Here is a 14,632-nt window from a genome sequence, read left to right as displayed (position 1 = left end):
CTCTCTTTCTACACTGATCACAGAATCAAGACAAGTATCCATTTGGAAAATGTATTCCATTCATAATTCTTTTTTCTGAAAATACTCAGGAATCATTTTTCCATTATTGTTAAAAGAAATAATCACGTATTAGTTTCTACTTGGGATTTAATGGGTAAAAAAACACATATTATTATAAATTTATAACTTCATATATTTTTGCACCATTAAATTATCACCTGTTACATTAATTTGCAATGTTTTACAACTCCAAGACGATAATAAAATAAACATTATCGAACAAAATTAATAGACTGCACTTCAGACATTTACATAAAACAAAAATATATGAACACCATTATTTTAATATGCCGCAGTCAATAAGGCTTAAAAACAGTGAATGATTTCGTTAAAATAATTTTCCATTTCGTAATGTCTGACTCCTGGCTACTTTTAATTTAAGCCAAAAAAAAAAATTAATAAAATACCTGGTCGTACTATATCATGGAACATCATTGATTTGTATTAAAATAATAAAAAAAACCATTTTCAATTATCTGAATTCATACCGTCATTTCAACAACAACCATATCTTGTTGTTTAATATACACTAGAATATAAAGAGACTTCCCTTATGAATTATTAAGACACTCAATTTAAAAATAAATCTTAATATAAGACCTATATTATTATTAATTAACTGATTGTTTGTGAGTCTTTTTATGTCTCACTATATATCACTGTTCTTAACTTTATGATACCGCAAGGTATATGTTATCCTCTTCAGAAACACTGACAGGGTCTTGCATACCGCTTTTAAGATTGTCATCAGTCTCCATATGCACCTTTTTATGTCTATCCAAACATAATTGTGACACAAATTTCGAATTACAAAATTCACATTGATATGTTGCTTCCATGTGATGCCTCTTAATATGATCCGCTCGTCGTGACGCTGAAATGAAATGGCTATCACAAAGATGACACTGATAGGGTTTATCTCCCGTGTGAGTTCTTGTGTGATAAAGTAGAGATTCCTTGCTCACAAATCGTCCACCACAAATATCGCAACCAAACTTTTTCTCTTGCGTATGCTTCACTATATGCGCTTTCAATCTACTCTGTGCCCAAAACTTCTTATCACACCACTTGCACACATGTGCTTTGTAATTCCCATGTTCATATTGAATGTGAACTCTCAAGGATACTTTTTGAGTGTACTTCTTATTACAATAGTCGCAAGTATACTTTCCTTGGGAAGGCACTGCTCTGGTCTTTTGACCACAAATATTTAAATCGATGTGTTTTTTGTACGTCGTCTGACTTTTGTACACCCGACCGCAATCTTCACATACATATCTCGTATAGTGACCGACTTCATGCATTTTCAATGTGTGCCGATTATGAAAAGTCTTACCACACTCATTACAAACAAGGGTGCAATGACTTTGATACTTATGTGCTTCCACGAGTCCTAACGACCCAAATTTTCTGTTACACATTGAGCATTTATATTTTTTTGGAGCATGAAGCCGGATGTAATGGTTACGTAGACTGGATATTGACGGATATGTTCGCTGACAACATTTGCAGCTCAGTGTCTGTAAGTTATTCTTATCGTACAGCATATCTCTTGTTTTAATAGCTACAGAGCCGTAATGGTTTCTTCTCTGCTTAGGTTTCTCGTCTTTTAATGTTTTATCATATTCCTTCTTAGTAGAGGTTATATTTTGAATTTTATGTGGTTTTGGGTTAAGTAAGGCTTGCAGTCTTCTACAAGCTGACGACAAAGATGTAACTGGACTCTTGGTATCATAGTACTGTTGTGTAGAAAAATTTGAAGGATTAAGTGTTACAAATAAAGAGTTATAGTGATATAAGTCGTCTACAGTTTTCTCCAAGCATGTTTTAAGATTGTCGAGCGAATCTCTCAGACCTATGGAGTTTTCTTTTGACATTGTCACGAACTTGTAACTGTTTACTGCTGACCGACAACATTGTTTGCATATCATCTCAAATGTAGATATTATGTTGACAATCTGAAATAAAAACAAAAACGAAAATTGGAATATGTTTTGCTAATACTTTCACTTCATATGCATATATAAGCAAAGAACCACACCACTCTTGAACCTACTTTTGCTTAATAACTGGAGTATTATGAGCTGTTGTATTCTGGTTTTAAGGTGTGTCGAAAGACATACTTTTCCAATGTGTTGCAACTGTCCTCAGGGATGGCAACTAAAGCATCTATGGTCGACCTCAGGTAGAACTCATTATCGTGTATGAGATTTATTGCAAATGTCCAGTAGTAGTCACTTACCATCAAATGAGCTACATGCTTAAACATTAACAATTAAATCTCAAATGAAGAAGGCCTTACACATTGCTCCAATATCATATCTAAATAATACTTATCAAAAATATAAAAGTCACAAACCTCTTCTCCCAACAACGACGATAATATATCAGTTATTATGTATGTACTTTCAACCCCATTTTTCTTTATGACGACCTCATCTTGAATATGAACTGAGTTACTCTCGAGCGCATCGAAGCAAATACCACAGAATTTATTATTCTTATTCAAAATATTGTTAAGAACAATCTTTATAGACGACATGGTTTCTTCAGTAAATTATTGCACGATTTTCATCAGTTTGGATAAATGTTGTAATGCATAAAGGGTTACTATGTCAGTTATTTATTGAATAAACGTAAACTCAAGCTCATGTATCAAGTTCTCTTTAAAAATAATACATTGATGATTGAATATAAATCACAATAATACCAGGCGTGTAAAAATGACAATTTGACAAACACTGAAGCAATAACTGTCAATCGATACACTATCGATCAAATTGTCAATTCATCAAGTGTCAAGCAATGTTAACAATGTTGCTATAGTCAGGCAAACTTTTCTATGCGTGTGGCAGGGGCATGGCAGGGGCGCCATCATAATGTTCAATCCAAATTAAAATTTTATCAATTGTACAATTTATTGATTTGTTCTAATGTATTATTACTCCTCCGAACACAACAGAAGAAATCATTCTAATTATTCAAATATCAACAACGTAATATTAATATTCCAAAATTGTTTTGACAATAAATATACCTATTATAAGTCGTTCTTAGCCGTTCTGAAAATTAAATTACAATAAAAATAATTAAGTATTACAACATAAGTTCTAGTAGTCAACATAAAAAAGATAAGGTCTAGTTTTTAACATCGAATTTTATTAAACTAACGTATAAGTATAATTTATACTTTAATATAATACAATTACGATAGTTTTACTTCGGAAAATATAAAAATCGCTCTTTGCTGCTGGCAAAAATTCACTGTCTCCAAAAACCGCCACACGCACAGAGAAGTTTGTCGGACAGATAAACAGTGTTCGCTTAGTTATTACTTATCTATGAATTCTGTAGTTATGTAACATTATCTGTGTCTAAATCCTTCAATTTGATAGCATCCCTATCTTCATCATCCATTCTTTCCGAAAAATATCGATTCTTAAATTGATTCGAATCGAAGTTTAATTAATTGAAACAAAATAATCGTGTTGAATGTTGAGTTTGTGTTTTTAATAAAAAAAAAACCTTATGTGAAAAATAAAACAGCCACCGTAACAATGGCTCGTACATCATTTTCTATTTTATTACAATTGTTTTTACAAATAAATCAAACTATCAGGAATAAAAAAGATATTTATTTTGATTACCTGCATTCAGTGGCCGACTAAGGTCGTTGGAGGCCCGGGACAGAAAATTGAATGGAGGCCCCTAGTGTATAAAGTTCATTTGTTGTTACAAATTTACAAATGTGTCTTAGACTTATTCACCGAAAAATACGTATGATTCCGGTGACCTTCTTTTCGCTGATTAATACGCATTTCATAGATTGTTTGGTTCTGCCGACCTTTTTTTAGTAACTGTATTTGGGGACCTCCCAGAATCGAGGCCCTGGGGCAGATCACCCCTTCCGCCCCCTTCCCCTTTAGTCCGTTAAAGTGTACATTAAACATTATAATAAAATTTTTGATATCCTGCCATACGGATGTAAAATAAAATATATTATACTACCTGCGGTTTGTGTAATAAATGTGTCGATCGTCGGCCGACTCGAGTTACTCCTATTCCGGTAGCAGCTAGAGACTGACGTGTCTTGAGCACACCAACCATATCTAAGTGGTTTCATTGAACTCCTAACCCTTATGGTACAATCTCAAGATGTAACAAAATGCTAAAGTACAGTAATATTATCGCGGCATTTAGACATTTTAATATCCCCACGATTCATGAGGTACATACAAATACATATATAATATATCATACAATAAATAGAATTCAACTAATTAATTTATGCTTACTATAGAAACAAAAAGATACAAATTTCGATTTAATGAGTCTGTCTGCCAAATAACAGTACTTCTAGTTGCTAATGTTCTAATTTCATTAAATTTATATAAAACAAAAAGTCTTTACCTGAGGAAAATTATAAATCGCTAAAGAATTACAGAAAATAACTACATACCTATTTGTTTCCCAAAACGGGCCCCAGTTTATTGGACTACATATATTGATTTAAAAATCGATCTTTTTGTACAAAGAAATCGATTTTACGATTAATCGATTTCAGGATACTGAGACTTACTGAGTTCGCCGTGCGGGGCCGTGCCTATTTGATAGTGTAAGATTGGTTGTACAGCGGTGTGTGTATTGTTGTTTTTATTTAATTTTTATAATTATAATAACGTGAATTATAAATCCAATAATATAGTATTGTATAAGTATGTGTGTATAGAGTTGAAATAATTAATTTTATTCTCATTCCAACGGAGGAAAACAAAGGTAAGTCAAGAAAATTCAATTTAATTCTTAATCATAAGTGGGGTTATTCAATCATTTGCATCACCTTTGTACAGGAAAAAAGTTTTTTTTTAATTAGTTATCAATCATAATTAATGCCAAAATAGTCGTTTTAGTCGGCTATTATTTTTCGTTATATTTATGGCACATAAATTTATAGAAATTCTGAAATCAAAATATTTCTGGTGCCCTTTGAACATACTTATGGTAGCTTTTCTTGTAAAATTAAATATATTTCAAATGTGTTAAATGTATATACACGTTAAAATATTTTAAACTTTAAATTGGGGCACATTTTATTCATTATTTTCATATAAAGACATTCAATTTTAAAGTAACACATTACTAATTGGTAATAAACCAGAACAGCAGTGCTATTGCACTGCGCTGATATTGTGCAGAAATAAGGATGGCGGTGGTGCCTCCAGAGTTGAACCCTCTTTCCATACCTCAAAATCACACCTTAAAGGATAACTTTGTCCTGTCCGTTTAGCAAGATGTATTTTTCTCAGAAAAGCATAGAGGTAACTTAAAATTTATGTTAAAGTCTCAGGTCTCTTTCAGCTTTATTTTATTATTTTTGCATTGTTATGAAATCCTTAGTCCGGACTGTCCATGGACTCAGGTCCTGATGAAGTTTTTTGGACTTCTGGAGTGACTTCTTCATATATCCTCGCTATAGTGCTGCTATCATAGAGCATATAGCAGTGATAGCGTAGTGTTTAAGAAACTCAGTCTCTCGATCAAGGAGTCCGAGATTTAAAACCAAGGCACGCACCACTGATTTTTGAAAATTATGTGCGTATTATAAATGGATTATCACTTGCTTAACGGTGAAGGAAACCGTCGCGAGGAAACCTGCATACTTGAGAGATTAAAAAAAAAATCTCAATGGTACATCCCATTATCGTCCCACTGTTGGGCATGGGTCTCCTCTCATAATGAGAAGGATTAGGCCATGTCCACAGTGCTGGCCAAGTTGGCCAAGTACATATTGGTAGACTTCACATACCTTGGAGATTTATTTTTCCTACTATGTTTTTCTACTATTTTTTAACCGACTTCAAAAAGGAGGAGGTTATCAATTCGGCCGGTATCTTTTTTTTTTTTTTTTTTTTTTTTTTTATGTATGTACAGCAATTACTCCGCCGTTAGTGGACCGATTTTAATAATTCTTTTTTTATTGTGTAGAGACGAGCTGCGAGTTGGTCCCATTTAAATATGGTTAGGATCCATCGATTGGTTCTGGAGAAAAAGAGGGGAACTCCTCCACCCATGTAAATATAACAGCCATAACTTCGCCGTTTATGAACCTATTTTAATGCCTTTAATTTCGTGTGTGGACAATTGCTACAAGTTGGTCCCATTTAAATATGATGAGGATCAGAGTGGGTTCTGGAGGCAAAATATGTAACTCCTCAACTGATGGGTATAATTGAGTTTTGTTTGAAGATATTTGGTGTAGGTTCTAATGAAATTGAAAAACCAGTTTATCTTTGACTATTTAAGGGTCTGATAATGTGGCTCGGAGTCAAAATATGTAACTCCTCAACCGATGGGAATAATGGAGTTGTGTTTGAAGATATTTGATGTACGTTCTAATGAAATTACAAAGCCAGTTCATCATTGACTATTTAAGGGTCTGATAATGTGGCTCGGAGTCAAAATATGTAACTCCTCAACCGATGGGAATAATTGAGTTGTGTTTGAAGATATTTGGTGTAGGTTCTAATGAAATTACAAAGCCAGTTCATCATTGACTATTTAAGGGTCTGCTAATGTGGCTCGGAGACAAAATATGTAACTCCTCAACCGATGGGAATAATTGAGTTGTGTTTGAAGATATTTGGTGTAGGTTCTAATGAAATTGAAAAACCAGTTTATCTTTGACTATTTAAGGGTCTGATAATGTGGCTCGGAGTCAAAATATGTAACTCCTCAACCGATGGGAATAATTGACTTGTGTTTGAAGATATTTGGTGTAGGTTCTAATGAAATTGCGAGGCCAGTTTATCATTGACTATTTGAGGATCTGATAATGTGGCTCGGAGACAAAATATGTAACTCCTCAACCAATGGGAATAATTGAGTTGTGTTTGAAGATATTTGCTGTAGGTTCTAATGAAATTGCAAAGCCAGTTCATCATTGACTATTTAGTTAGGTTAGGTTGGAACATATAAGACAATATAAAACTAAGCGAGCAGGGCGCGGCAGCGCCCTGCGAGCGGGCGGTTCCAATCAATGTAAATTCAGACCTTACCTTAATTCGTGATCTCGTTTATACAATTTTATATTGTATTAATATAAATGTTATTATGTCATCACTAAAAAGGGTGAAAAAAAATTTTTAACAAAAAATACAACCGACTTCTATGTCACTACAAAGTAAAAAATAATTCAAATAAATGTTGGTTTAGTACATATTTCTGAAGTCGGCGCTCAATATATTTCGTTGGATAACGATGTCAACAGCGTATCTAATATGAGCGTATCAATATATTTCGTTGGATAACGATGTCAACAGCGTATCTAATATGAGCGCCGACTTCAGAAATATGTACTAAACCAACATTTATTTGAATTATTTTTTACTTTGTAGTGACATAGAAGTCGGTTGTATTTTTTGTTAAAAATTTTTTTGTGACCAAATTTTTGTACTCTTTTTTAATTTCCTGCCTGAAAATATACCCATAAGCCCACCTCTTAGCAACTCAATATTTTTTAAATAAATTTGTAGCTGACATGCTAGTATGTATACAGTTATAATTATGTATAGTGTTATATAAGCTTATGTGTACATAAGGGCACAAGTAAGTACTCATTTATCTCGTGTACTTTGCACTGCTGACCTTTGACATAATGGTTAATGTGACATTAAATAGATAAGTAATGATCCCTTTTTGTTCATTTGCCAGATTTAAATTATTAATAATAATAACTATACAGTGTTTTTAATTGTTTAGTGTGTGTATGGTTCTTCATATGCAAATACAGGTTGGCCTCTTATTAGGTTGTAACTGATCTTGTCCCTGTAGTTCCTGGACCAGAATAGGGCTACGGTATCCCCTGCCTGTCGTAAGAGGCGACTAAAAGGGGGCTTCCGGGGTTGCGGGCGGCAAGAGTGGGAGCTCAAACCGCCTGGCCAGCAAAACCGGGGTGGACGGCGGTATGTGTGGTCGCATACCGTCGTGAACACCAGATGGTGTGGTGAGTTTCAAGCTCACCTAGGCGGAGCCCGACGGGGCAACGCGCCAAGTGGACTCCGGTTGCGTTCCGTTGGAGATCCCGGAGTCCTCTACGCAGCGCCGAGGACGGCCACCGGGGGGGTTTTAGTGCGGTAAGAATCCCACATAACCGCGTGCCGCTCCCACGGCATAGGGTACCTTTTGAAGGTTTCCCCCTCGTCAAAAAAAAAAAAAGGTAACTGATCTACGAAATTAACATTGGCGGTATCGGGAGTTGGATGGGTGATTATCAGCTTTGGTCTTTCGGATGTCACACCTAAATTGGTTTTTGTATCGGATAGTTAATCCTCGAATCCATATAAACGTTAAACACTTTATACACACACAGCCACACACGAGGATTCTGTGTCGTGGGTGCCATGGACACACACATAGACAAATACACAAACACCCAACCCAGAAACAGAAATCTAAATTCATAATTTTAGATATCTGTCTGGCCGGGAATTGAACCCGGAACCCTTTGCGTGTCAAACCGCTATGGTGACCGCTCCGCCACACGGGTTGTAAGACTGTAAGACCGGTTTGAATATATCTAATACATTTTGGCCAGTAATCTGTGCCTTTTTTATCAAATAAATATTGCTTATAACAGGCTGTGGTATCGAACAGACACTTAACAGAAACAGACATTAAAATATAGTCATTAGTGGAAGCAATTGAAGTAGAAAATGAGCATACAGTCCATTTGATGGTAAGTGGCTATTGTTGCCTTTTTTTTATTAACGAGGGGGAACCTTCAAAAGGTACCCGACGATGTGGGAGCGACGCCGGGTTATGTGGGATTTTTACCGCGCTTAAACCCCCCCGGTGACCGTCCTCAACGCTTGTTGGAGAACTCCGGGATCTTCGACGGAACGCAACCGGAGTCCTCCAAGCGCGATGCCCCGATCGGGCTCCGCCCTGGGAGAGCAGTTCTCGCTCCTCCCACACCATCTGGTGTTCACGACGGTATGCGACCACACATACCGCCGTCCTTCCCGGGGTCGCTTACTGGACGGTTCGAGCTCCCACTCTTGCCGCCCGCAACCCCGGAAGCCCCCTTTTAGTCGCCTCTTACGACAGGCAGGGGATACCGTAGCCCTATTCTAGTCCTGGAACTACAGGTACAGGCTATTGCTGCCTGTGTACATTTGTAATAAACTTCTGACAAAATTAGAATCCCACATGAAATTTGCAACCGATGTGTTGCTACCACTGAAGACTATGTTGGAAATCCTAACATAAATACCCCTTACCTTATCCTTCAGACCAGAATACAGCAGCGCTTAACACTGCTGTTATTTGGCAGAAATAGGTGTAGAAGTGATGCCGCCGATGTCGAACCACAGAGGGTTCTACCACTTTACGTAAGACATATTTCCAAACCTATTTGTTGCTGGTTGCATATGTCCATGATCGATAGTGACTCCTTTTTTTATATGATAGAGGAGTAGCAGACGAGCATGCAGTCCACCTGATGGTAAGTGGCTACTGCCGCCCATGGACATCTGTAATCAACCCCAGATAGAATTAGATATTCCTACCTGAGGTCGGCCACAGATGCGCCGCTACCCCTGAGGACTAAGCTGGAACGCCTCGGAAAAGTATGTTTCCCTTACCACACCCTTTACAACGGAACACAGCAGTGCCTAACACTGCTGTTATTAGGCAGAAATAGGTGTGGCGGTGGTGCCGAGTCTAAGGGTTCTACCACTTTACCATACAAGGAGTATACCATAAGATGAACTGAAAGCTCCTATTCTACTCCGAACTTATAAAACAAAACCCAAAATAAAAATGAGGAACACAGACGCCCACGCAAACAGTAGCATTGTCCAAATGTTTGAATGTGTCAACATTGTAGTTTGCAAAGGTAAAAATAATTCGCGTGGGCGGCAGTTGCATCACATGTAGGGTTTCCGGGATTGCTTTACCGCTAATTAGGTTTCGTAGAGATGTTTTCGTTTGTATTCTTTTGTTTGGTGACTCATGAGTACCTTTTGTGAAGGTCGAGGTGTATTCGTAGGGAAATATCAGCGAAAATTTTCAGTTGTGTGAATTCAATTTTGCTTCATCTTCTTTGTAAAGAGTCTGATCTACATATATCTTAGTAGTAGAATTCAAGAATAGCCTATGGCTTACAAACTCGGCTTCACAATCGGAGGTATGAGGTTCGAATCGCAGACAGAAATTAATAATGGCTTTCTTAAACGCTAACGGTAAAATTATGTGAAGAAAACTAAACCTAAAAAATCTTTTAAAAAATGTGCGGACGAATAGACAACCATCTTATTTGGCAAGTCGAGTTTAGTTTAAGGTAGAATTTGTTATACATGATGTTAGTCTTAGATGCCCATATGCGTCAATGACCGCGTACTAGTGAACTACAAGATGAAGAACTCCAAACACTTTTCTACTCTAAACTAAAAAACAAGACTGACTTGACGATTGCCTTATCTATATCATCATTTAGACGATGTGTAAAAAGTAATGCACTATTTCCCTCAGATAGGGATGTTACTCGTGCCACGATAACCATGACCTCAGGCTCCCCTCTTGGCTATACTTATCACGGACGAGATCAATATCACTTCAGTCTGGAAGGTTTCATAACGTAAGGATTCTTATAGCAGCTATGTGTATGCATCCTAATTGAGCAATACGCGACTTGGGCTATAGTGAGATTCCAGTATTTGATTATTAACTAACTAGATTTTACCCGCGACTTCGCTCGCATAAAGCAGTTTTTATTTTTCTTCGGAAATGGTACTGTTTTTCTGGATAAATGGTACCCTACGCTCTTTTCCTGACAACGTGTGTCCAAATTTTATGACAATCAGTTAAATAGAAAGCGTGGTAACAAAACTCACTTTTGGATTTTACAAATTGTAATATTAGTTAGGATTAAGTAATAATAGTGATAGCAGTGATAGCCTAGTGGTTAAGAAACTCGGCCTCTCGATCGAGGGGTCCGAGGTGCAAATCCCATTTTTTCAAAGTTATGTGCGTATTAGAAATTAATTATCACTTGCTAAACGGTGAAGGAAAACATCGTGAGGAAACCTGCTTACCTGAAAGATCTATAAAAATAAATCTCAAAGGTATGTAAAATCTACCAATATGCACTTGGCCAGCACGGTGGACTATGGCCTAATATTTCATCTGATTTTAAGAAGGCAATCTAGCCTTAAATCCATAAATTTCCCAAAAAAATAGGTTATGTGAAAAAATGAATATTCAAAATTATACCTCTCACAATTAACTTTTTGATATAACTAGTTTCCCTGTACATCGTGAAAATCCATTTCATCCCTAAAAGTTCACTCTCGTAATTCGGATCGTTTAATTTATTATTCCTGCCTGTGGCGCTGTATTTCCTACCGTTTCCATCAGTCTTCATATTATTAATATTAATGACGGAATTTGGGGCCGCACTCCATGCTTGTTGATATTTTCTTAAACTTCTATTAAGAACTCCGTTTTAATAAATAAATAAACGCTTTCTACACTCATACCCCCACACTAAGATTCCCTGTATCGTGGGTGACATGGACACACACACACACACAAAGACGAATACACGAACACCCAAACCCAGAACAGATATCTAAATTCATCATTCAAATATATGTCTGGTCGGGGATCCAACCCGGAACCCTTTGCGCGTAGACCGCTATGGTGACCGATCCGCCACGCGCCAAGCAAGTGATAATTAATTTCTGATACGCTCATAATTTTGTCGTAATTGGTATATGCCTGGGATATGAATCTGGGACTCCTAGATCGAGAGGTCGATTCATAACGATTACTAATGCTGCGATAATAAGCATCTTTAATAATCTCTTGGTAGATACACAACGACACACAACATATTCTTTATTTGTACACCAAATATAAGAAACATATAAAACAATATATGAGATAGTATACATATGGGCGGTCTAAAAAGCGAATTCTTCCAGACAACCTTTGGAATGGAGTTAGATATTTGTTTGTGTTGGTAGATTTGTTCTATTACACAAAACACCAATTACATTCCAATAAACATTGGAATTCCTATATTATACATACATAATATTATATTGTATTGGCATACGTTTCGGTTAAAACCACCTGTAAACGTTTCGCATGAGTGTAATTAATTACTGCTTGTCGCATGCCATTCCATGTGTGATCTCGGATAACTTTGTAATTGCATATGTATTCTGTAGCGTCTTTCTTTCGAAAATGAAATTTGATTCATGTATTTCAGTATCGTATGAATACATACATTGAGGCTTGAATGGTATCTCACGTGGTCAATAGTATGATTCTTCGAACAGTGATATGAAATATATATGTAGCTGAGATTAGGTTTCGAATTGGAATTTAAATTTTGTGATGATTTGACATAGATACATTTCCCGCTAGACTAGACAATATTGCCTTTTTTTGGTTACGAGGGGGAAACCTTCAATAGGTACCTGGTGCCGTGGGAGCGACGCAGGGTTATGTGGGATTCTTACCGCACTAAAACCCCCTCGGTGGCCTTCCTCGGCGCTGCGTAGAGGGCTATTGCTTGGAAAGTGGCCGTGATCCAACAGTTTCAGTTCGGAGCTTGTATATATGCACGATGTTGAGAAAACTTCGATAGTGTGATTCAGAACCGTGTATGAGGTGCAGCTAAGTTGCCCACATTATTTTTGGGCGATTTTAGTGAAATCATCCAAATGATATGTATATCATTTTACTTCATAATCGTCACATTTAGATAACACGTGTAAAATACAATAACTTTTATGTTGATTTCGTGCTAATTTTAAACTGTAACATAAAAATTTAATAACCATTTTTTTACTTTTTACTAACCCTAAGTAACTTCATGTCTAATAATACCTACCAATAAATTTCGGTCTGAATTGAGGTAACTAATAATTTCGTTTTCTCTGTGAAAAAAATTGTAACAAAAATGTTCAATCTCAAATTCTACATGTAGCAATATTTGTCCCATCTCCTAAACTCCAAAATTCTCTTAAATTTAATCTGTATGTCTTTAGAAGAAATCTATTTTACGTTATATAGGTCAGATTGTTGATAGAAATCGTTTCGTCCTGATTCCCTTGGGTGCCCTTTGAGTAATTTGAAAGAGCCCGCGGGATATTTATCCTTAAGGAGGCTCGGAATTGGTTTCCAGTAAACCCCGTTTGTTGATTGACGCAAGTCGATAACAACAGATTAAGGAAAATCAATTGGGAGTTCGGGATATTGTAAGCCATCTTGGTACTTTAACATCAGTTTTCAAAGTTGGTAGAAGATTTTTTGATTTGAATTCGACGGTACCACCACACCTATTTCTTCCTATTAACAGTAGCGTTAATCACTGCTGTGTTATTGTTTCGTTTGGTTTGGTTTGAAGGGATACATATTTTTCCGAGGGGTTCCAGCTTAATCCTCATGGATAGCGGCGCATCCGTTGTCGACCACAGGTAGGAATATCTAGTCCTATCTGGGGTTGATTAGAGATGTCCATGGGCGGCAGTAGCCACTTACCATCAGGTGGACTGCATGCTCTTCTGCTACTTCTATATTATATAAAAAAGTTATTAATAATAATCAATCTATTTAATGTTTTATCTACGAAAGATCGATTTCACGATTTTATACGTCTTATATTAATTATCAAACTGTCCAATATTTGCCCTACTAAAGATGGTCATTTGACGTTTTCTTCATATAGATAGTGTCAAAATTTTGATCTCTGGTAGGCAAAACTTGAAAAGATCGATTATTTATTATAACGGATGTAAGTTTAATTTTCTAAGTACTAAGTTCCTTAACTTATTGCGGCTCCTACCGCAATAAGTATAAGTATAGTAGAAATCGTCACGTAAGGAAATTTTGTTATGCCTGCTCTCCCATCTCTGTTTAACTTTTGTCATCATGGTGTCATACACATATACAAATATACATGTGATATTTTGTGCTGGCCTAAATATTGTTTAATATGCCACATACTATACTATCTTCTACATAAAAAAATCTTTGTCTGTATGTCGTTGTTAGAATCGTAAACTACGCATTTGATCATGTGATGATTTTTAGCAAAGTTGATGTGTATGAGCCCACGAAGGTTTCGGAATTGTTATGACCAATTTTCGACATATGGCCCCACTGTCATTCCAATGAAGCTACAAAATTTCAGTTATATGCAAGTCATGTTATTTTTTTTAAACACGGGCGTAACTCTTATAGTTAAAATAACGTTAACGATATATTTTATCAAGTAGGTATTTAATACGTAAGTGTGAAATAAAAGTATTGTATTATAGTATGTTTATCAACCCAGATTTGCGCGAACGTGCGAACGTTTTGCGAATTTATAACTAACACCTTGCAAATTTATTTTAAATTAATTGACACGGAAGTGAAATTCTAAGGCCACATTTGCATACTAAATTAGCATGGAATAAAATTAAATTGGATTTATGTAGGTTTTAGGCTAAAATTATAAGTTTGGCGAAAATCCGTTCTGTTTGAAAATTATGGGCTCTTTTCTAAGATAGTGTAAGGA

At 36.1% G+C, this 14,632-nt stretch overlaps 2 protein-coding genes across 2 annotated transcripts in view; one reads left to right on the top strand and one right to left on the bottom strand.

Annotated features, from left to right (window-relative positions):
• Positions 1-179: 179 nt before the first annotated feature.
• LOC140745840 (uncharacterized) lies at positions 180-2,831 on the bottom strand. The gene is made up of 2 exons (XM_073077763.1): positions 2,420-2,831; positions 180-2,018 (listed from the first exon to the last, which is right to left on the bottom strand). Exons 1-2 carry the CDS (start codon positions 2,600-2,602, stop codon positions 732-734), a joined length of 1,470 nt encoding a protein of 489 aa, XP_072933864.1. The 5' UTR covers positions 2,603-2,831; the 3' UTR covers positions 180-731.
• Positions 2,832-4,685: 1,854 nt separating this feature from the next.
• Positions 4,686-14,632, top strand: part of Gk2 (Glycerol kinase 2) — a 49,773-nt gene continuing 39,826 nt past the window's right edge. Inside the window, exon 1 of the mRNA XM_073077759.1 lies at positions 4,686-4,836. The gene's annotated coding sequence lies outside the window, so the exon portion shown is untranslated. The remainder of the gene's footprint in view (positions 4,837-14,632) is intronic.

The sequence above is a fragment of the Epargyreus clarus genome, unplaced genomic scaffold (assembly GCF_041222505.1).
Source record: "Epargyreus clarus isolate Ecla_fem2 unplaced genomic scaffold, WU_Ecla_fem_2.2 ptg000011l, whole genome shotgun sequence".
In the NCBI taxonomy this organism is placed as follows: domain Eukaryota; kingdom Metazoa; phylum Arthropoda; class Insecta; order Lepidoptera; family Hesperiidae; genus Epargyreus; species Epargyreus clarus.
The sequence above is the reverse complement of the archived record's forward strand: the minus strand, read 5'-3'. Positions and strand labels throughout refer to the sequence as shown.

Coding starts and splice junctions, on each gene's coding strand:
- LOC140745840 (XM_073077763.1), bottom strand. CDS start 2,602: ATGTCGTCTATAAAGATTGTTCTTAACAATATTTTGAATAAGAATAAT. Junction 2,019..2,419: donor CGTCGTTGTTGGGAGAAGAG/GTTTGTGACTTT, acceptor TTTTTATTTCAG/ATTGTCAACATAATATCTAC.